At 44.2% G+C, this 24,428-nt stretch overlaps 1 gene segment (V, D, J or C); it reads left to right on the forward strand.

Moving 5' to 3' along the window:
- The window catches only part of LOC131517959 (T-cell receptor alpha chain constant-like), a 66,760-nt gene extending 42,661 nt beyond the window's left edge, over positions 1-24,099 (forward strand). The window contains 4 exon segments of the C gene segment in view: positions 20,145-20,399; positions 21,950-21,994; positions 22,777-22,884; positions 23,569-24,099. Of these exon segments, the coding sequence occupies positions 20,145-20,399; positions 21,950-21,994; positions 22,777-22,883 (407 nt within the window).
- The last annotated feature ends 329 nt before the right edge of the window (positions 24,100-24,428 follow it).

Raw genomic sequence — 24,428 nt, forward strand, 5'->3', positions numbered from 1 at the left:
AAAGCTCCAAGTCACCCCAGGTAAGTCTAAATTCCCAAGCATTTCTTCTTCCTTATGTCATCTCCTCTCCAATTATAACATTTGGAGTACATGATAGGATGTAATAGGCCTTTCTGACTATTTTCAGAATATTTAAATAAAGAGGTGAGAGAAGGATAGCCTCAGCTGTCCTTTAACATTCTAATAGTATTCTTCTGTCCAAGTCGTGCTCTTTCTTAATAGAAGAGAAAGGCAAGATATTACTCGTGAGGCCCATGGAAAATAGTAGATATGCAACAGATAAGAACTAAAGAGAAGACAAGTGGTGTTTTTTACCAGACCTGAAGCAGACAGGGTGTCCTTTAATCAGAAGGACACCTGGCTTTGTGGGCAGAACAGGACTTGAGTAAGTAACAAGGCTGCACTGAGTCTGCAAAAAAAAGTTGACTAGGGGAATGGGAAGCTGTCACTCATAATGATCTAGATGCCACTCCATAAAGTTTCAGATTGATTGAAGTTAAAATTAGGAGAGACACTATGGCAGGAATCTAAAAATTGATAACTGTAATGGAAACAATAAAAGGACTAGATTTATCTGTTGGATAAATAGAGTTGAAAATCATGAGTTTGATGGTGATAAACCAGAGATGTGGGTATATAGAGACTTCATTTTAAGTATTGCACAATAAATGCCCAAATTTGTGGCAAACGGCCTGTGTGTTGTGTAGAATACAAAAAGAAAGCAAAGATGGAACCCCCGTTATAGATGAAAGGGTTCTACCTCTTGGTTGGGGGTATGAGAAGAGTGTAGACTTGTGGGTGTTTTTAGCTGACTAAGAAACAACTGTGGGAAGGGCCTAGGTTATACATGGGTCTTTGGGAGTGGGACTCGACTGCTGGTCAGGCCTGGTGAGTAGAATATCAGATGAATAATGGAAAGATAGAGGACAAAATGTCTTCATGTCTCAAGAAATAATTGTGTAATGGAGGATGAGCTGGAGTTTTAGGGGATCACTGTTAACTAGAGTTCTGACATCTGGCTCTAGCAGGAGAATTAACCCCAAGTAGCCATAATCTTCCTCTAAAAGGGACAAGGAGGAAGATTCTTCTCTTGAAGCTCCTCTACGATTTACCTGTCCTATGCCAAAATGTCTTGTGCGCCCAAGCCATTTGTATCTTTCATAGTGGTAATGGTTCTACCTGCTCAGCCTCAGATCACCTGGTCTTTATTTGTAAAATAAGAATAATAATATCTAGGCAGTTGTGGCCTGAATGAGATAATGTACTATATGGTTATTAACCTGCTTGGCATGTAATAGGTTCTCCATAAATGGTTTTCTTTTGCCTTCCCTAAGTAGATTAGAGGTTGCAAAGCCCAACACTGGAAGGCCATTTTTGTGTGGGTGTTTGCTATGGTGTGAATGTCAGGATACAACAAACTCATCTTTGGTAAAGGGACCATGCTTCTAGTCTCTCCAGGTAAATGTTGACCCCACCCTGCCCTTATTTTCTGTGTCTACCTTAAGGCTTCTACGTGTACTTACGTGTGTTTTACCCTTATGGATGCATCTTCCTTGTTCTATCAGGCAACCTATGAATTTAAGATTGAGCCTTTATGGGGAACATTTAAAAATGAAAATAGGCAATGGAAGAGTTGGAAATAACAGTAGAACCAATTCACTGGGTCAGAATGGTGCAGAGACTAACACTCTAGACAATTAGGACAAACCGGGTATCTTTGGAAATAGGCTGGCTTCCTGTTTGAAGCCTGGCTGTACTTTCTCCCCAGGCATCCCTCCCATTCCTCTTACCCTCCATATCCCAAATTTAGCTATGGGATCTTGGATAATCTGTGACAAATACAGCTATGGAAACCTTTCATTACTGAGAAGATCTTCCCATTAAAACTGAAAGATCCTTGAAAGCAGAGACTCTTGTTATATCCCATGAAGCATCTAATATGGTCCTTTTACAATGTAAGTGCTTCATAAGTGCTTGTTTAATGGAAATCAAGCACCTAAAGAAATCAAGTTTCCAGGCCAAGGGGAAGAAGAGATAAAGTAAATGACAACATCCAGAATGTGGTGAAGAGGAGAAGACTCTAGATTAGAAATCAAACAGATCCATGTTTGGTCTCTACTACCAACTAGCAGTGGAATTTTGGACAGCTCTCTGGCTCTGGGCCTCAGTTTTCTCTTCTGTAAATGGGGAAGCAGATCTGCATGGCCTCTCTGCCCACCCTAGCACCAGGAGCTATGAATTTATTCCATGGCAGGGGGGATGCTTTTTTCTTCTACAAATAAGTCAAGTAGCTATCTGAAATCTTGAGTGTTTTCTAACTCATTAGGGTAAATCAGGAAAAGAGGTGAAGTGACAGAATTTATTGTGAGGCATCAGACACTGTGGGACTCACTGGGAGGAACAACAAACTCACCTTTGGGACAGGCACATGGCTGAAGGTGGAGCTGAGTAAGTAGTAGCTACAAAATGTATTCTGGTGTCAGTGAACAGGTGAAAAGGAGATGTCATTTGCATCATTTGTATCTTATTTATAATTAACTATAATCTAGGACTGATGTATTAAGAACTGTGGCACCCAGACAAATTAGTGAAAGTATTCAAAGACTACACAAGCATATTTTCTCTGGGATAGGATTTAGTGAACCATTAAGACTTTTCCCAAGATATGACGCTGGCAGAAGTTCTGTCTAATATCAGAGTTTTTAGCACTGCAAGTGAGCTAAATGGAGCCCGATCGAGAGGAAAAGCTAGAAGAGCAGAAAATTGCATGGCCATGATCTAATGGATGCTTTCTACTTCCAATGCCATTGATTCATAGATGAACTGGGGGAAGGATGTTCAAGGTCATTTTATCCATGCCCCAAATAAGCTATACCAAATTCACTCCAGAGATTGTGTCCCTTTACAATAAACATTGTTCAAGAAGAGTCAGTGAAGTGCAGAGAAATGAGCCCAGGGCTTCTGGTTTCAGTCTAGCATTCTCAACTTGGCCCCAGCTGGTGGTGTAACATTGAAAAAGTCATTGCCCCTCTGTGTGCCTTAGACTCCTCCTGTGTGAGATGAGTGGGGGAAAAACACTCAAAATCTGTGGTTCTGGGACCTCACTCATATACCACTCTAGAGTTTATATGACTCAAGGGCACAGACTTATGGCTATTTCATAAATTCTACAACCCTGAGAAAATAATATTGTTAATCAATAATGTAACTTATCATAGAAACAGTAACTCCCTTATCATAGAAACTTGTGCCTACGATGTGTGGATGCGATGTTAGGTACATAATACATGGTATTGTTTATCCTCAAACAACTCTAGGGGGCAGGAGGCAGTATCCCTATTTTACAGAAGAGGAAACTGAGGCTCAAAGAAGTAATTGCCTGAGATCCCAGTGTTAGTGAGTAGAAAAGTCTAGATTCAAACCAAGGTCTGCCTGATCTCAAAGCCTTGCTCTTTCTACTACATTCTGTCACAGACCCTGTGCCAGGGCTTACTTAGAAATGAGAGACAATGCCAATCACTGTGAGTAAGGAAAAACATGGAATTTATCTTTTTATTCTTAAATATTGCCATGACTTAGAGATGGAGATTTGGGAGATCTTGACCTGAATTCCCCAAGAGTCCAAAGGATCCTCGTCCCCTTTTCATGAAAAGACAAAAAGTACCAGGGATACTGGGGGCATTTACCCCATGGACACAGAGGAGCTGCCAGTAACCACTGTCCTGATGCTCCCTTTCCCTGGCTGTATCTTATATTTTCCCCAGGTAGACCAGTCACCAGTGTAACTGATCGGCAAGTGCCCAACACAAGTGTGAGTTATAGAAAATGTAACAGTAAGGGCACTTTGGACATCACTGAATCACAGAACATCAGCTCTGAATGGGAGCTTAGACATCATCTAATTCTGTCCTCTTTACTTTTACAACAAGGACATTAAGCGCCAGGGAGGTTGGTTGAATTGTCCAACCTCATAAAGTCAGTGAGAAGTAGGTCTGGGACTAAAGCCTGGGGATTCTGGTGCCTGGATTTCACAGAATAGTGACTAGTGTTTGATGAACCTGGTAGGAAGTGTGAGATATGTTCAACACAGGAAAAAAACAAATGGGTTTTACTACAGGAGTATTAAAAAAGTGTTCCTTTTTATTAGCACCTTCCAGTGGGCACCCTGGGCCTGCTCCCCAGCTATGGTATAAAAATGGAAGGGGAAGGAAATGGCCCATTTTGTCATAGCACAAATCACTGTGGGAAATACTATAGGCTCCAAAGTTGTCTTTGGGCCAGGAACAAGACTGTTTGTCAAAACAAGTAAGTTCTATGAAATGATCTGATTGGGATTACAGCTGAGGGACATACATTTTCATTGATTTATTTGAGGGGATGGGCATGGTTTTGTCTGCTACTTAAATAAGAAGATAGGTTGGCAATGATAGTGTCACATTATTATCCATGAGCATCATGAATTCAAGAAACACGTCCTGAACACCTAGCAAGTGTGGATGGATAAAACTACCCTAGGTTCTGGATAGAACTGAAATTCTGTAATTATATGAATGACCTTTTCAACCCGAATTTTCATAACATTTTTTTTATATAATCTACTGTATATAAAGCGGGATCTCCTATTGGGTTCTTCTTTATTTCTTGTCATCTTCCAATGGTCTTAGGAAAATGAAGGGTAAATAGTAAAATTATATGCCTTGTCCCACTTCGGTACATGCACACAGATGCAGGAATATGCTTAGTAACTAACCTTTGTGTGACATAGGAATCCCAGGCTCAGGCTCAGTGACAGGGTGCCATTTTGTATAGAGTTATGTCAGAGTGTGAACACAGCCATTCAGAAACTCATATTTGGAACTGGCACCCAACTTCTGATCAGCCCAAGTAAGTCAGAACTCCTGAAATGTGTAAACCCATCTCCAAAACTGGGTTTACATTTTTATATGTAGCATTTAGCATGGTCTGTAATAGAACATCATTATGACTAGTACTACTGCTATTTTGTTATTATTGATCATAACAATGCTGCTAACTCAGAATATACATTTTCTACCATATTATTTTTTTTTTTACCTTTTAAAGAGAGTCAGTGTCAGGGTATCAGGAGGTAAATGTTTGAGTTTCCTTTGGAATCAAGTAACTTAGTTGTTCATTCAGATGCTCCCCTTCTCTGCTGAGGGTCAATATGAACCTCAAAATGTTTTGGATTTTATACTGCCTCCTTATTGTCTGTCTTAGAAAAGTTTCCTTGATTTTTCCCTGCCTAGGTACTTAGATTTTGCAACTTACATTTATCCAGAGTATACTTTGCTTTTAACCTCTCCCATAATTGGCCTCCTTGTCCCAATAATTATGCACAGCAAAAATCAGTTCAACTGTTTATGATCACTGGGTCTCATCAATAAGCTAGGGACCACAGCTGCTTTTAAAAAAAGAAAAAAAGAAAAAAAGAAGCATAAGATACGGCCCCTGCTCTCAAGAAGTTCCAGTCTTATCAGAGAAACAACACTTATATATTAAAAGTCTAACGATAATTTACATGTGAATGTGCCAAGATGGGTACTGTATGTGGTCATGCACAAGACCTGGGACCTGGCAGGGAGTCCTGTTGGCTGGAGACAGGACAGTGGTGACAAGGGTCAGTCCGCATTCCCAGGCAGAGACCAAGCATGATTCCACCTATGTGCTTCTGGAAAAGGACTTATGTCTGTTATCTGCTGAGATGTTTGACTTTCTTGAGGACAAAAAGCCCCCTGGGCAGAATCCTTGAGTGAGGTGAGGATAGAAACTGCAATGAGTCAGGCTGAGTCACCAGGACTCTTACTCAGCCCCAGAGAGGAAGAGGTGACTGAGTCATGCCAAGGCATGTTTTTAGCACGGGGCCCCAGCAGGGCATGCTGGAAATGCTCTCGCTCCTACTCTTTCTGGCAAAGTGAAAAATACATTTTTGCGTATGTTACCCAAGAAAATGGTACCTTCTTTTCAGGTGTGTCAGCTGAGGTAAGAAAATGCCTCCCCGGTGCCTTGTAATTTCCATCTTTAGAAATACTCACACCTACCCTGACCTAGATTGGAGGCAGGTTTTTCCGCAACCTTTTGTGAAGGCTCTGTTCCACCACCACCACCACCACCACCACCACCACCACCACCACCCCCCCACCCCCCCCCCCCCCGCCATCCCCAGAGGAAAAATAGCCAGAGGCTGTGTTTGTTGACAGCTATGATGAGGAATAGGGAGGCCAGTGGGAGGTGGCACAGCTAAACCCATTAGGGTGGTTGTAGCATGCATTACAGGGAAAACAGAAGGATCAGGCTTTCCAGGTCCCCAGCTTTTTTTTTTTTTAATGTTTATTTTTGAGAGAGAGAGAGAGACAGAGACACAGACAGAGTATGAGTGGGGGAGGGGCAGAGAGAGAGAGGGAGACACAGAATCTGAAGCAGGCTCCAGGCTCTGAGCTGTCAGTGCAGAGCCCGATGTAGGGCTTGAACTCACGAAGCGTGAGATCATGACCTGAGCCAAAGTTGGACGTTCAACCGACTGAGCCACCCAGGTGTCCCTCTAGGTCCCCAGCTTTTAGAGCTCCAGTGAAAGGTATGTGTCCTCCATGAGAGGGTGCACAAAACCAGGACCTTTTTGTAATGCTCTTACCCAGAGTGTGGCTATGGGAACAACAGACTCACTTTTGGGAAGGGGACCCAGGTGATGGTCACACCAGGTAAGTGAGCTGGGATCCTCCTGTACAAATGACCTCCCTCCCATCACCCCCAAACACTGTTCCAACCCCCAGTGCTGGACAACTTCTTCTGTCCATGGGGGTAGGGGACATGTCATTCATCGATGCCACACCTAAGGTTCTTAGACAGTGACTGTCCCAAACCTTTGCCTGTCCTTTGTTTCTTTTACCCTCCGCTTCTCTCAGCATCTCCACTGACCATGCTCCCATCCTCCATGAAAATCTGCCCTGCTCTTCCCTGAGATTGGGTTTCAAATTGCACAAAGACCTACAGAGATGAGAGCTGGAAGGGGCCTTGGGGACATCTTGTTCTTGTTGTAGGGGGAGCCAGAGGCCCAGGGTCCAAGCACCTGTCCAGGGCCATGCTGGGCAGGCAGTGAAAAGTAGGGACAAGGCCCCAGCCCCTCACTCAGCAAGCCCTGAGCTCAGCAAAGACACACAGCTCAAGCCTAGTGCAAGGTAAGCCCTCTGAGGACCAGCAGCATGCACTGGCCAGGAAACCAAGAGCTGAGTTCCCACCTCAGTTCAGGACCTCAGCTCAGGCCATAACTTCTGAGAGGTTAGCTTTCCCATCTCAGAAGAAGGGAGCATGGTCTCTGGTTCTCTCATCCTTCAGAGATTTTATGGAAATTCTTGTGACTTTTTTTCTCTGCGCTATGGTTCATAAAAGCCAGGCCCTGTCTGAATCAAGGTCATTAGGAATAAAGGGGTGCCTGGCTGGCTCAGTCAGGAGAGCATGTGACTCTTGATCTCAGGGTCATGAGTTCAACCCCCATATTGGGAGCTTAAAAAAAAAGGAACCAAAGACCTTTGGATGCTTTGGCCTATTTCCAGGTGGTAAAGAGGGAAGGAGAAAAGTACCAATCACAGGAAGGGCCAAAATCTGCTTGGAGTCTGGCCTACAACCAGGGAAATGCAGGGACTAGACCCATGAGCCTCAATGCAGGAAGAAGCCGAGGAATGGGAAACCCTAAAGAGCTAAAGAAGGGGAAAGACAGGGGCGCCTGGGTGGCGCAGTCGGTTAAGCGTCCGACTTCAGCCAGGTCACGATCTCGCGGTCCGTGAGTTTGAGCCCCGCGTCAGGCTCTGGGCTGACGGCTCGGAGCCTGGAGCCTGTTTCGGATTCTGTGTCTCCCTCTCTCTCTGCCCCTCCCCCGTTCATGCTCTGTCTCTCTCTGTCCCAAAAATAAATAAAAAACGTTGGAAAAAAAAAATTAAAAAAAAAAAAAGAAGGGGAAAGACAGAACAGAAGCCTTTCAGGAAAAGGAGATAGAACAGCTTCAGCACAATGTACTACCAAATGTGTCCTGGGCCCTCCAGCCTTGGAGACTTCCAGAAGCCCCTTGTATCTGACAGAAGAGCAGCAGGATCAGACCCTTAGTGTTGGCCAAGCAGGCAGGGTGGTGGTGCTGGTATTGGGGAGTCACTCCCCACTTCTCTGCTGCCAGGAACATGATATTCTCCTGGGTAAAGGAAGTGAGGCACTCTCCAGCCCCCACCACTGGCTCCCATCATCACCCCTTGAGGCTAAGGCTCAGGAGATTTCTTGCAACTCTCAAAGGGTCCCCAGTGTTTTTTCCCTGGATTATTGCCCCAGCATCACTCGGGCCGTCGGTAGGGGGAGGTCACATAAGACAGGATTTAGCAAAGGCTTTCTTTGCTGTGGGTATCAGGAAGCAACTACAGACCTATATTTGGAAGAGGGACCAGCCTTGTTGTTCATCCTTGTGAGTATTACAGAAATTACCATTTCAATAAGGCAGATTTTGTAGACAGCAATATATTATGGAAGGATATCATAATAATGAGAGTCCGTGATGCGGTCTGCTCCATCCTTTGTTGTCTGGGAGTAACTTAGGGTGTTGGGTCTAATGAAATGGTCAAGGGTCTGCTGAACAAGGGTATTTCATGGTGCTTTCAGAGGACAAATTCTCAAGTTTTGAGAAAAGATACTTCACTCTTGGTTCAGTTTCTGAAGCAGGACTTTCTTCATGGCAGCCAACATGTCTACCCCCTCCCTCAACCTTGTGGCTGAGACTCTCTCTCATACCTCCCTGTGGATCCATGAAATACCTGTCCTATGTGAAAGTGTCCCAGCCAGAGTAAGGCACCCAAGGGTGCTGGAGGGAGGGGCATGTGAGGCAGGGATGGGTCTCCTCTAGCGGTGAGAAGCCTCATTTCTTTCCCTTAGTGTAAAGCCTTGCTGGGAATCATCACATTATTAGCTACTATTTACTGAATGCCTGACATGTACCAGTGATATTCTCTATCTTGCTCATAAGTTCTCTTGCAAGGTTCACATCCATGCTAATGTCAGGTAGCTGGTATCATGCCCATTTTACAGATAAGGAAACAGAGGCTTCCCATAAGTAACGTGCCCACGATCACATAGCTAGGAATGATAGACTTAGAGTTTAACTCAAATATATTTGACTTCTATCTGACTATTGTTTTCTTGTTATCCCTGCTACCACATCTCTCCTGCACTCTGAGAAAGAAGACCCCAGATCTCAGAGGCCACTTATTTGGTCTTTGCTTCACCCATCCTGAGCCCTCTTGCCATGGTGACCATGGCAGCCTTGGCAAGGACTTGGCATTTCTGGAGAAATCAGTAAAGTCATTGGATTGGGTTGGCAGGATGCAGGTAAGGCAGGCAGGGAAATAGAACCATGGGCACGAGGTGACATGGAAAGAGAAATCTATCATAAAACCATGGAACAGGCTATTTAAAAGCCCTGTTCCCAAGAGTGAACACTGTGAACGCGTGAGGGGACCAGGCAGCCACCCTGGGTGGCAGAGGGCAGGTATTTGTACTGAATCATATCAGGGTGCGGGGACAAGTGGCAGAGCGCTCAATTTTGGGAGTGGAACAAGACTCCAAGTGCATCCAAGTAAGTGCCTGACCTTAGATTCTAGTCAAAGACACAGAAAGTCCCTACTCTGCTTTCTTAGGTGATGAATCTGCACTTCCTGAGCCAATTTCTCATGTTTCTTCATGAGACTTGAATGTTTTGAAATTTTAATTTCCAGCCACTGGCTCAATAGTGGTTTATTTTCTAATGCTAGAAATTGCCCACGGGGATTGGCCTTTTCATCATTCCTGAGACAGACTCTTTTGCTGTTTCTAGATCCTTTTGAGACAAAAGATCTTTATCAGAAAAGAAATTATGACTGATTATGCCAAAAAATATATTTTTGTTATCATCTAGTTTTCATGAAAGGTGGGAAATTAAACTCCCCAAAGATGCTGGCCATTGGACACACTCACAAAACTCCATATCTAATCAAGAGCTGTAGTAAGAGCTTAAAGCCTAAATAATGCAATAAAAACCATAAAAACTTCAGAAAATAGCACCATGCAGAATTCAAAAGAGAAATGAAATAATGCTAATAAAAGAAGATAGAGAGCAGGACTGCATTAAAAATGAATTCAAATATTTAGAGGTCTTTTCTATTCAACAAATATTTACAAAGCACCTACTATATTCTGAGCACTATGCTAGATGTGAGGGTGGAGGGAAGGAAGGAAGGAAGTGCAGAGCCTGATGCGGGGCTCGAACCCACAAAGCCATGATGTGAGCCAAAACCGAGTCGGATGCTTAACTGACTGAGCCACCCAGGCATCCCAGAACACGTTGCTTTAGACAATAGTAAGTATTCCCCAATGGAGAGAGTTGTCAGACTTCAAAATGGGAGATTACATCCATCCAAATCCACATGGGTGAAATAAAGCCCATCTCTCTGGGGAAAACTTCCTCTGCTTTGACCTGTTCATTAGTGCACTTCAGCAAAGCCTCTGCCCTGCCATGGGTCTGTTCAGGCTGTATTTAAAAAGCCTGAAACCGGGGCGCCTGGGTGGCGCAGTCGGTTAAGCGTCCGACTTCAGCCAGGTCACGATCTCGCGGTCCGTGAGTTCGAGCCCCGCGTCAGGCTCTGGGCTGATGGCTCGGAGCCTGGAGCCTGTTTCCGATTCTGTGTCTCCCTCTCTCTCTGCCCCTCCCCCGTTCATGCTCTGTCTCTCTCTGTCCCAAAAATAAATTAAAAATGTTGAAAAAAATAAATAAATAAAAAATAAAAAATAAAAAGCCTGAAACCTATCATATTCCTCAAGAACCAGAGTTCAGAGTCATGTAAGAACTATAATGCCTGTGATAGGGAAGCAGCATAAATGGGTTTTACTGGCAAAAAGGAAAAAGGTCTGTTGATAAATAGGTCTCCACTTGAGAGACCACCCAGGAAACTTTCCTCCATTAGGACCAGAATCTTCTTTGAAGTACACAGCTTCAAGGTGTATAGGAAGGTGTGTGGAAGGAAGACCAATAAATTCATATTTGGGAAAGGTTTTAAAGTTGCCATTGTTTCTAGAAGGTAAACTTTGCAAAGTGTTAAAGCAACGTGATTCCTGCATCTTGACTGCATCCGTAACTGCCCTCGAGCTGTTCCTGATGGTGGCAGGAGAATTCACTATACAGCTGACTACATGTTCAGCAATTCCCCAAATAGAATGAAGCTGTTTCATGATAATTAGAAAGAAAGAATCAGAATCAATGAGACCCCTAATTGTGGCCACAGGCAGAACAGACTCAGAACACAGAAAACTTAAGGATTAAAATTAGGCTAAAATTTAGAATGGAATTTTAAATTCTTAGAGCTAGAAAAGGAACTTCTAAGGAATATACATATATATCTAAACCTGTATATGTTCCACAGATGTTAATGGATGTTTTAAGAAAAAAAGATTACTGGATCAAATGGTTGGGAGGTTCTGGATTCTTTACTGCAGGACTTCTCGGAGCCTTTAAAACTAGCTAATATGCCCTGTTAGTATACAGTATACAGCACTTTCCAAACTTATTTGAGCTTAGAATCTTTTTTTGCAGAAAAATTTAGAAAGAGTAGAGTTCTGTGAAATTCTCACCCAGAAGGATTTATCTAAACCACTCTCAAACTTTGAAAGATTTTTTCCCCCTTTGGATGTCAACCCTAACCTTAGAAACATCTGGAGAAAGAGATTCTCAAGCCCCGTACATAACTCCCTCCTGATTTGCACAACCTTCAGAGTTAAGCAATCTTCCCTGTGCGTTTCATGTGAATATTCCTATGGCAATTTTAGCCTCTCTTTTTCTCTGCCCTCAAGAAATAATAAAACTACTTTCTAAAAGAAGGGCCTTGCGCAGGCCTCCATTTCATGATTCAGCCCTACCCTAGGTTTTCCATCTATTGCCAGTGCTCTGAATTCTCTTTCAAGGTTCATTTCCTAATTAATTACTGGCTCATCTTCAGACTCTTCCAATTTTCCTCCTTCACTTTCAGTGTGGGACCCAGAAAGGCTGTTCACCCTCCGGGAAGGCCAGAACAGCTCAAGGCTAACTATGAGGGTAAGATCTGTGGGGTTATTACACTGAAAGCTGAGAAATTAGGACTCAGTGACCCAGACTGTTTCCTAGTGTCAGAGAAAGGGTGATCTGGAGGAGTCTGTAGAACAGAGGAGATGTTGCTGCCCCAGGAAGGCTGGGCCTGCCTAGGTTAGAGTTCTTATAAAGCACCCTGCTATTGTGTGTTGTCTGGTAGCTACAATAAGCTGATCTTTGGAGCTGGGACCAGGCTAGCTGTGCGGCCGTGTGAGTATGACCATGCACATGTCAAGGACCAAAGTAACGGACAACCTGTCTATGAGAAAACAGGCAATGATTTATGGCAAACGGGGCAATATTAAATACTAGTTTCCCATTTCTACAAGCTTTCTTGGTGACTTAAAATGGTCCCATTTCTCATATTAAAGACAGAAATGCCAAGAGGCAGTTGAGTAAATGAAAATCTGAGCAGAATAATTTACAGAAACATAAAAAGATTTCCAGATACTCTGTGCTCTCAAGCGAAGCTGATAATATCAGCACCAGATAATCTGATCATTCAGGAAATTAGCTCCGTGCCCTTGGGGGAAGGAATAACTTAATGGCGAACACAATGCTTGCAGGTAGCTAAATTCCTCCTTTTGGCTAATGACTTACCTTCTCACAGAATCTTCCTCTCTGGAGTTTGGTAGAGTTTTGAACCTCTCCCAGGGTAAAAGTAACCCCAACTCCTATCTGCATGGCAATTATATGATGTGACAGAGCAAGGCATGGAGGCAGGATGGTATGGGGTTCGTAGCAAATTTGAGACGCTGGCAGATCTGGGGAAAATTCTGGCTCTACCCTCTCTAACTAATAAAGCCTCCTTCCTCAACAGCAAAATGACAATAAGGACATCATAATAATATAAGACAATGTCCAGCCTAAAGCAAGTAATTAATAAATGGTAGCTTTTAATAATTATTATTATCTAGAAAAGATATCATCATCATCATCAAGGCCTTGCTATAAAAGGCTTACATTATTATAAAGAGAAGGGGGAACAGCTTCCCTGGGATATAGGAAATCTAAGAAACAAAGACTCAGGGAGCCTTTGAGGATGGTACTTTCACAGCCTGGTGGGTTCAGGCAGATTTATGTCAGGAAGGATATTAGAAAGGCCTTAGCTGCAGTGAGGATACAGCATGGATACCAGGCTAATCTTTGGAGCAGGAACCAGACTGAGTGTCCATCCAAGTAAGTAAAGTGGGGCAAGTATCGACATTGACAATTGATTCTTCTTTGCCCAAGATGCTAAGTTAAGCCCAGGTATTTTCTTCTGAAGGATCCCAAATGGGGATTTTTCCCCAACCAGCACTCTGTGCTTGGGAAACATCTTTAGACTGAGACTTTAAGAATCATGAGGCAAATGATAAACAAGTAGTCCTGGACCTTCCACGAGAAGATCCAAGATACTGCTGCCCTGAACAGGGGTTTTGCTCTACTGAATTCTTGGTTTATTGAAATCACAACCTCCAACCCAGGGCACTACAGCAGGATAGGGCAGGAGGAAAAGGGATGAACACACCAAAGTCTCAACCCAAAAAGAGCAGAAGGTCTAACTCTAAAAAGTGTGATTCTCTTGTCTTCTGTGGGAGATCAGTGCTTCTCCTATTGAAGGAGGAGGTAGATTTAGTGAGTTTCTGTAATGGTGTCACCTGCAGTGTGAATACTGGAGGAAGTGTGGGCAAATTCACATTTGGAAAAGGAACCCAAGTGTCTGTAATATCTGGTGAGTCATCATCCCAGGTGACACCCATGGGCCAGTGAGTGTCACTATTCCTTTCCTCAGGGGTATCAGTCTTACTATGGTAAGACTAACTATGGGTGTTACAATGAATTGTCTTCAGAGGCCTGGAGCTGTCTTGGAGCTGGGACCAGGCCACCTGTGTGCCCACATCACTATCAGTTTTCAAAATCTGTGTTTCTCTAGGTCAAACACATTAAAATTTGACTTTAATGGTTCAATGGATATTTTCTAATGCCTTCTGTGTGGACATCACTCTATAAAGTGTTAGATTGAGTGCGAAGAAGTCTAACATAGATGCCTAACCTATTCCCAAATAGGATGAAAACTAGCCAAAGGCACATAACTATTATAAATTTAGCAACCTGAAAACTATTTTAGTATTAACCAATTGGTGACGTCAATAGGCACAACAGAGATTCAAAGGAATCAGGTTACGACTGGGAGCCAGCCCAGATGGATAAGGTTTTATGCAGTAGAAAGGATTCATTGAGCCTGAAGGACAGGTAAGATCCGTATGGGCAAAGAAAGGAGAGAAGGGGGAATTTCAGGCATAAGGAACAACAAGAAAGAAGGCATGATGTTGGGCATGAACAAGGCACATGCATTTTGGCCTAAGTAAACACATCTGATAATAAATTCGGATGCAGAGAAAGGCAAATAAGATGTCTTCTTAGACAACAGAGAAAAGGGATTCTAGAGCCTTTGAGAGAAATACAGATAATTAGGGCCAAAGGCCCCCACTAGGAAATCAGGGATCCAACTTAGAAATGCAGACTGGATGTGAATGTGAGAGGAGCTGGCTCCTTCCGTGGACAGCTCAAGGCCTAGGGACCTCCCTTCTTCCTTCTTCAGTGGGCTCTAAGAGGTGGGTTACCCCATCCCTCAGAGGAGGGGAAACCCAAGGGTTTCTGTAATGGAGATATTAGGGGTGGCATGAAGGTGTTGCCTCCCAGCTGAAATTTGGCAAAGGAACCAGAATTTTCATAACTCTGGGTAAGTCTGCCCAGGCTCACTGCTTCCATGCTCACCAGAGGCTCAGTGGGACCTGGAGTCAGGGTTGCTAACTCACACTTCCGAGTTCCTGATACCTAACTACAAAGCACAGATTTAGTGGTAAGGAAGCTTTCGATCATTATGTGCCCCTCTGCCTCCAAAGCACTGAGCATCTGGGCATGGGTTTCTGTGGTCAGTTTTGAATTAAAATGAAAGTTTAGGATCCAGAATAGTTGAACTTCCACATTGAAAAATTGATGGTCTTGCTAAGGCCAACTGCTGAGATGTCATCGGTGGTAGGATATGTTTTGCTAAGGTGCAACAGAATGCCTCTCCTCCCAGGGCTCTGGCAGATGGACCCCTAAAGACCTCCAGATTAAAAGTGACTCATTTCTTGTCTTCAGACAAAAAGAGCTGGACAGGAGAAACAACAGCAAAAATGCAGATAGAGAAGCCCAAAGTGTATCAATTGATGACAACTAGACTTGAGAGAGGCCAAAATCACCTCAATTCTTCTGACTTCATTGATTGCTATTTCATTTTGATCTCTCACTAGCAAAGCTGAGCAAAAATTGGCCTGCCCCTGATGGAGTCATCTCCCACAACAGACTTAGAGATTGTTTTTAAGACCCACACTCAGCCCTTAGTGCCCTTCCTCAAAATCTCATGTTCTGTGGCATAGCTCTCTCCAGACCAACGCCGTCCAATATAAATTTCTGTGACAATGGAAATGTTCTATCAACCTGTACTGTCTAATATGGTAGCCACCAGCCACATGTAGCTACTAAGCTCTTAAAATGAAGTTTTAATTTTTATTTGTTTTAATTTATTTATTTTTTAATTTACGTCCAAGTTAGTTAGCATATAGTGCTATAATGATTTCAGGAGTAGATTCCAGTGATTCATCCCCTATGTATGACACCCAGTGCTCATCCCAACAGTGTCCTCCCTGATGCCCCTTACCCATTTATCCCATCTCCCCACCCACAACCCTCCAGCAACCCTGTTTGTTCTCTGTATTTAAGAGTCTTTTATATTTTGTCCCCCTCCCTGTTTTTATATTATTTTGCTTCCTTTCCCTTATGTTCATCTGTTTAGTATCTTAAATTCCTCATATGAGTAAAGTCATATGATATTTGTCTTTCTCTGACTAATTTTGCTTAACATGATACCCTCCAGTTCCATCCACATAGTTGCAAATGGCAAGATTTCATTCTTTTTGATTGCCAAGTAATACTCCATTGTTAATGTGTGTGTGTATGTGTGTGTGTGTGTGTGTATATATATATATATATGCGTATATATACATATATGTATGTGTATATATGTGTGTGTGTGTGTATATATGTATATATATATACACACACACACACACGCATACACACACACCCCACATCTTCTTTATCCATTCATCCATTGATGGACATTTGGGCTCTTTCCATACTTTGGCTATTGTCGATAGCGCTGCTATAAACATTGGGGTGCATGTGCCCCTTTGAAACAGCATATCTGTATCCCTTGGATAAATACCTAGTAGTGCAATTGCTAGGTCGTAGGGTAGTTCCATTTTTAATTTTTTGAGGAACCTCCATACTGTTTTCCAGAGTGGCTGCACCAGTTTGCATTCCCACCAGCAGTGCAAAAGAGATCCTCCTACTCCACATCCTTGCCAACAACTGTTACTGCCTGAGTTGGTAATGTTAGCCATTCTGACAGTGTAAGGCGGTATCTCCTTGTGGTTTTGATTTGTATTTCCCTGATGATGAGTGATGTTGAGCATTTTTTCATGTGTCAATTGGCCATCTGGATGTATGAAGTGTCTATTCCTGTCTTTTGCCCATTTCTTCACTGGATTGTTTTTTGGGTGTTGAGTTTGATAAGTTCTTTAGAGATTTTGGATACTAACCCTTTATCTGATATGTAGTTTGCAAATATCTTCTCCCATTCCATCGGTTGCCTTTTAGTTTTGCTGATTGTTTCCTTCACTGTGCAGAAAATTTTTATTTTGATGAGGTCCCAATAGTTCATTTTTGCTTATGTTTCCCTTGCCTCTGGAGACATGTTGAGTAAGAAGTTGCTCCGGCCAAGGTCAAAGGGGTTTTTGCCTGCTTTCTCCTCAAGAATTTTGATGGCTTCCCATCTTACACTGAGGTCTTTCATCCATTTTGAGTTTATTTTTGTGTATGGTGTAAGAAAGTGGTCCAGGTTCATTCTTCTGCATGTTGCTGTCCAGTTTTCCCAGCACCATTTGCTAAAGAGACTGTCTTTGTTCCATTGGATATTCTTTCCTGCTTTGTCAAAGATTAATTGGCCGTACATTTGTGAGTCCATTTCTGGGTTCTCAATTCTGGTCCATTGATCTGAGTGTCTGCTTTTATGCCAGTATCATACTGTCTTGATGATTATAGCTTTGTAATACATCTTGAAGTCTGCCTCCTGCTTTGGTTTTCTTTTTCAAGATTGCTTTGGCTATTCGGGGTCTCTTCTGGTTCCATACAAATTTTAGGATTATTTGTTCCAGCTCTGTAAAGAATGCAGGCATTATTTTGATAGGGATTACAGAGAATATGTAGATTGCTTAGGGTAGTATTGACATTTTAACAATATTTGTTCTTCCAACCCATGAGCATGGAATATTTTTCCACTTTTTTATGTCTTCTTCAATTTCTTTCATGAACTTTCTATAGTTTTCAGTTGATAAATTTTTTACTTCTTTGGTTAGGTTTATTCCTCGGTATTTTATGGTTTTTGGTGCAATGGTATATGGGATCGATTCCTTGATTTCTCTTTCTGTTGCTTCATTATTGGTGTATAGGAATGCAACTGATTTCTGTGCATTGATTTCATATCCTGCAACTTTGCTGAATTCATGGATCAGTTCTAAGCAGTTTTTTGGTGGGATCTTTTGGGTTTTCCATATAGAGTACATGTTGTCTGCAAAGAGTGAAAGTTTGACTTCCTTCTTGCCAATTTAGATGTCTTTTATTCCTTTGTGTTATCTGATTGCTGAGGCTAGGACTTCCAACACTATGTTAAATAACAGTGGCGAGAGTGGACATCCCTGTTGTGTTCCTGAGCTTAGGGGGAAAGCTCTCAGTTTTTCCCCATTGTGGATGATATTAGCGTTGGGTCTTTCATATATGGCTTTTATGATCTTGAAGTATGATCCTTCTATCCCTAGTTTCTTGAGGGTTTTTATCAAGAAAGGATGCTGTATTTTGTCAAATGCTTTCTCTGCATCTATTGAGAGGATCATGTCCTTTCTTTTATTGATGCGATGTATCACATTGATTGTTTTGCAGATATTGAACCAGCCCTGCATCCCAGGTATAAATCCCACTTGGTCATGGTGAATAATTCTTTTAATGTATTGTTGGATCTGGTTGGCTAGTATCTTGTTGAGGATTTTTGTGTCCATGTTCATTAGGGAAATTGGTCTGTAGTTCTGCTTTTTAGTGGGGTCTTTGTCTGGTTTTGGAATGAATTTTAATTTTTAATTGAATGTTCATTTTATTTAATTTTGGTTAGCTTTAATTTAAATAGCCACATGTAGCTAAAGACTATCATATTGGACAGTGTGGTCTAGACCTTCTCTAGTCTGACGCTGACTGGCTCTAGGACTTGAGTGAGTGTTTAACCAGGACTGAAAGTTGGACATCTGGCCCCCACTGCAATCCCTTTTCCCCTCTAAGCTCAAACTGCATCTAGTGGCACCTTATCTTCTGCCTTCTCCTCAAAGCCACATTCTCTCAGCACCTCCACACCCTTCCACATCCCCCTCCCCAGTCCCACCCATGACTCCCACTGATGATTAAAAAATCCATTGGGGTGTGTTGTGGTGCATAATGGCTTCTGGTCTCTCCTCTCCCTGCAAGATTTATGCCTTAGGGCCTTAACCCACAGTGATGGCAGACTCCCTGGATATGTGGACACTGGAGGGGAAAAGGCAGAATCCCTCAGGGCCAGAGCTTTGGACATCCCTCACACGTGACCAGGGACCCACCCTTGTTCTGCTGTTTCAGGGACGGCCCCACACCCTTGGGATGCCTTGACTAAGCAACCCAAAGCCATGCCAAGGGCTGATTCCCCTGGTTTCAGGTCCAGCCGGAAGTCTGCATTGCCAAGGCCACCCTGGCTGGCCTCACACATGGGGTGCACTCCTGGTCTGAGAAACCTTGCATGCATGATGAGGAGGTGTGGGAGCAGGGAACCACAGGGGCAGGAAGCTCTAGTCCCAGTGCTGCTCTAAACTCTCTGGGTGGCCCCAGCGTGTTAACCCTCCCAGCAAACCTCTGCTTCCTCCTCTAAAGGCAGGAGGTCTGAAAGAATAAACAATGAGAGTTACATTAAAAACACAAAATCCTCCAGAAATACTGAAGAATGATTCTCAGCACTAAGGAAAAGCCTCCAACAGCCCCTGCTTCATGGGGGGGTGAAGAGTAGAAACTGTGTATAACTCGGTAGCACGTTATGATGGCAACGTCCTAGTGGTATCAATAGCTGCAATCACTAACATTTATTCAGTGCCTTACGGTTTATTAAATATAATTCTATAAGGAGAAACTCCCCCTTTGTTTCTCAGAATGGCCTGGTTAGGAAGGTGGAAGAGGCAATATCTCCATTTTACAGATGAACTTCCTGACATTTAAGGAGCCGATGTGACTTGCACAGGGCCTTGTATCTAGTGAATGGTAAAACCAGGTCTGGGATGCAGGTTTATTGTCCAAAACTTTTATCAGTGAGAAGTCTTCTGGTGATGTGACCCTCCTTCCAACTTAATGCCAGCCAATAATAAACCTCGGATTCTTGTCAATACCCAGTCTCAGTTGGGGGAGACCACCCCAGATTCTAAGGCATACGGTTTGCTTTGCTAGGCCTTTTTTCTAGGCTTGTTTTGTCCTGCCAGAGCTATATTGTTGCTTGGTAGGCCCCTTGTGCTTTTGAAGAAGTTCCTATTAACTAAAAAAATGAGCAATACCATTAAGTAGCCAGCCCTATGTTTCTTGTTTCCTTGAATGGCCGGCAAGGCCAGGCAGCAAGCCTTCACTGAGAGTCTGGCCGCTTGGTCAGGACTCATGGTTTATACCAGTCTCTGACTCCCAGGCTCTTTGGAGCAACTGGTTTCTGGAATGTTCTTTCCCATCAAAGCCTGAGAATGTGACTTGTCAGTCCCACAGAGCCCTGCTCTTGCCCATCACTGGCATCTGGACTCAGGCCTGGGTTCGGGCAGGAGGCAAACGGATATCTCCTAACCTGGGTTCTTTTGGCCCACAGCTATTCAGAACCCTGACCCTGCCGTGTACCAGCTGAAAAGCCCTGAATCCAGTAACATCTCTGTCTGCCTGTTCACTGATTTTGATTCGGAAGTCAATATGAAACCATCCACAGAGTCCAACATGATTAGATTGAAAAGTACTTCACTGGACATGAAGACTATGGATTCCAAGAGCAACGGGGCCCTGGCCTGGAGCAACAGCTTTGATTTGGGATGCAACAGTACCTTCAACTACACCTTCCACTCCAGCTCAGGTGAGTCAGCCTTGGTGCCTGTGCAAGCTGAGTCTCTTCACTTTGAGAGGCCTGGTTATTCCCGGAGGTCAAGTGGAGGGCATCTAAAAGCTGCTCTGACTGGTGGTCTCAGCCTCATCGATGGTCAGCAAAGCCCTACCCTCTTGTCACTGAGCACCAGTGAGGTCCATCCTGGCAGGTTGCAGGCTGTTGCAGGCAAAGAGCAGATGGGGAAAAGGTGGCAGGAAGGGCACTGGCTTCTCACCTGCCCTGAGTTCCTGCCTCCTTGCCTCTGCTCAGGCTGTTTGCCCCTGTTGCTGCTCTTCAGGCTCCAGTCCAATGCCTTTCTCCAAGATACCACCCCTTGTTTCTGTCTCTCTGCCAAAGGTCAAACCTCACCCAGTCATTTATTCATTCAACATTGATTGTGCCTGTACAATATGCCAGGTGCTGGAATGGAGGAGTAAATAAGTCAGATGAGGGGTGTGCCATGAGGAAGCTCCATTTTAGTTGGGAGAGACCATCCATCAGCAAGCAGAAATCTAGACAGCTTCAGATTGTAATATGTGCTTTAACTTGGGAGTTGAGGAAACAGCCAACTTTGGAACAAAAAGTCAGGAAAGGGCTCTCTAGAGAAATGCCCTGTGAGATGATATTTAAAGGATAAGAAAAGACCAGCCATTCCAAGGGCAAAAGAAGGATCCTATGCAGGCCTGAGGCAGGTGCACGGTGAGAAAAGGGGGAGAGCAGCAGGAAATGAGATGGAGGAAGTAGGGAAGGGTCACAACACAGGGCCTCCTAGGTCATGAGAGGACAGCCACCACTCTAAGTACAATGAGAAGCTATCGATTGGTTTTAAGCAGGAGAATGACATCCAATTTACTTTTTTTAAAAGAACACTCTGACTGCTGAGTGGAAAATGGATTGTAGGAACCAAGAGTGGAAGCAGAAAGGAGGCTATTGCAGCAGAGAGATGATGGAGGCCCAGACAGGGAGGCAGCAGGGGAAATGAGTGGCCAACACTATCTCAGATTTAAAGTTAGACCCAAGGAGGGGTGAGAAAGAAAGAGGAGATCAAGGAAGGCAGTTAGATTGTATGCCCAAGCAGTTGAGTCAGTGACAGAGCCATTTACTGAGATGGTGACAACAAAGGAACAAATTTAGAGTGCAGGGATCCAAACTTTGTGGGACACATGAAAACATCCACACTCTTTATAGCACTTGTCACTGTGTATGTCTTACTGCCTCTTTTCAGACACCAGACTGGAACTTACCCAAGGGCAGGGTCTGTGTCTGATGGCTCCTTGTGGCCTTGTGTGTCATGTAATGTGTACTTTGCACGACCAGTGTTTGTTACGTGAATGGAGTGGTACCTGGAAGCTACGGTGTTGATCCCACCAATGCCAGGGGCTCTCCTAGCAGGTGCCCATATGCAACAAGTTCCCTCCAGACATTTCCATGAGAGAATGTGGAAAGCCTATAGACAGACATTCATCTGCCCAAATCCAAGGTCTGGGGTGGGAAAGTCAGCACACTCAACTCTAAGAAAATTTCTTTGTTTCTCCTTTTAGAATTTCCCTGTGATGCCAATGTGGTAGAGAAAGGCTTTGAAACAGGTAAGAGAGGGGTCTATCATGGCTTGAAATGCATCCATAATCACCCTGACTAGATAGGAGAGTTGGGAAGGAATATGTGGATCTAGAATGAAGTTAGGAGGAACAGGAACATTCTGGAATGCCCAGGCTCCTCTCACCATCTCTAATGTTCTTTTCCCCTCGAAGTACTTTCAGTATTACTAGACCCATGACTCACTCCTAGGCCTCTGTATTCCTTTCCCTTGCTCCACTGTCAGGAGAACCAAAGAGTTTCTCGGTGGCCCACCTATGATATTTCCCACTGGCTTACACAAAGGCCTGAACTAACCAGGTCACCCTAAGGACATTTTCTCTCTGTCTGCCTCCTTTGGAGAAAAGCAGCAGAACTCACACAGCAGTAGTCTTATCTCTCAGGATCCTCACCTCTCCTCACCACCTACCCTGGACCCATCCATTTCCATCTGAGCCGTTTTCATTGAATGGTCCCTCTTGGGGTCCAGACACCAGCTTCTCACTCAGGGGCCCAGATCCAAGGGATTACAGTGAGTTCTGAGCACCACCCCATCCCCACTCCTGAAGGATGCAGAAATAAAATAAATACTGAGCGCAGTTGGTGTTTTCCTTTTGAAAGGGAACCCTCTTAACCCTGGAGGAATGTACAAATATGCTTAGGAGGGGATGTGTACCCAAGTTCAAAGGGAGAGGTGGGCTAGGAGCTGAGGCTTTGGGGGAAATCGTGGGTAGGTCATAGGGGCTGTGTAGACACATCGGATGTACATGCTAATAATCTCTTGGTTTTGCAGATATGAACCTAAATTTCTACAACCTGCTAGTGATCGTGCTCCGCATCACCTTCCTGAAGGTGGTTGGCTTTAACCTGCTCATGACGCTGCGGCTGTGGTCCAGCTGAGGTGAGCAGGCATCTCCTGTGGGAATGCGGGCCGTGAGGGTCTTAGGGTGGGTCCCCAAGGTCAGAAAGCAAACCTCCCCCCAGGGTCTTGCTTTTAGGTCCTAAGGCTGGGCACACCGAACTCTTCTACTTTTTCCTGTTAGGGGTCCCTGTTGTTAATCACAATGGCCTGGATCACTGGTATAACACAGTACACTCCTCAGGTGACAACAGTTACCTCAGTTGAGCCTTGTCTCTCCCATGAATCACGAAGAATGGCTGTTATTGTCCTCACTTTGGAAGGAAGAAGTTGAGGCCAAGCAACATCAAGGGCCACCCACTAATTAGAGTCAAAGAATAAGAGAATCTCAGAACCCAGGCTCATTCGTACCCATGCCTTCCACTGTCCCCATTTCACTGCAAAACCTAGAGGGGTCCACAATTCCTTTCCTCATCTCCTCCACCCCCAATATGGTGGGAAGATATTATATTCCTAATACACCCTAATCCTGGCTAGCGTCTCCATACCCTTCTCTCCCAGTATCCTTGGTCATCCTACTGACAAGTGCATCCTGTTCCACCACCAGCAAAAAGAACTCCAGAGTCCATTAGAACTCTGCACATAGAAGCATCTCCATCACATCCCTAACTGTCTTGAGTCTGTCTCCTCGGTACCTAGCCTGACTTCTGCTCTTCCCTATCCCAGGTCGCCAAGAATGTGAGAGCCCAGCGCTCCCCTGCTCCTCCCACACCTTCTCCCCCTCTTCAAGAAGAGAGGCACACTCTCTGCCCCCATGGAGAAGAAGTTTCCCTCCACCTCTCTGGTCCCACTGGCAACGCCACTGACCGGACCCTAGCAGATATTTGTGATCAAGATGCTGAAGAGTTGCCAAACACCGCTGCCACCAGTCTGTCCCCTCATCGCTGCTTGTCACTGCCTGACACTCCCGGCAAAGGAGCTGCTGCTGTGGCCTCACCTGGCTGGGGAGAAACTCCCCGACCTTCCCCTGAGATGTCCCCTGGATGAGGGATCCCCAGTGGGTCCTCTCAGGCTCTAGCTCCTGGAGAATGTTGTGAGGAGTTTATATATTTTAAATTACGTTCATAAAGGAATAACACATCACACTTGTCCCCAAGATGTGAGGAAAATTATTATCTAGGCCCTGCTGTGCTGTGTATCTGAGCCACATTGTATATTCTGCTACCCATGACTTCATTAAAGGCAATTGAAAGAGCAGAGACTGTGTTTCTGTTTGACTGGGTTTGGTCAGGGTCGCTTTCGGCTTGCTCTTGATCACTGGCTTGGCAGAAAGAAACCAAGGCATTCGTCCTAATGTCATTCAGAAAGCCTAACTCAACAAGTTGCTTAAGTCAACCTCTTCCTGGAACAACCTCTTAAAAATTCCACTTAGAAGGCTGTGCTGGGGGCCAGGCAAACCCACTTAAAAGTTTAGGTCCCTGCTCTTCCGTTTTCAGGCCACACCACTAGGCCACCCATAGCAGGAGGCCTGCATCCATGACTGGTAATGACTGGCAGTTGAAATTTGGCAGACGGGGACCACACAG

The sequence above is a fragment of the Neofelis nebulosa genome, chromosome 7, assembly GCF_028018385.1.
Source record: "Neofelis nebulosa isolate mNeoNeb1 chromosome 7, mNeoNeb1.pri, whole genome shotgun sequence".
NCBI classification, from domain to species: domain Eukaryota; kingdom Metazoa; phylum Chordata; class Mammalia; order Carnivora; family Felidae; genus Neofelis; species Neofelis nebulosa.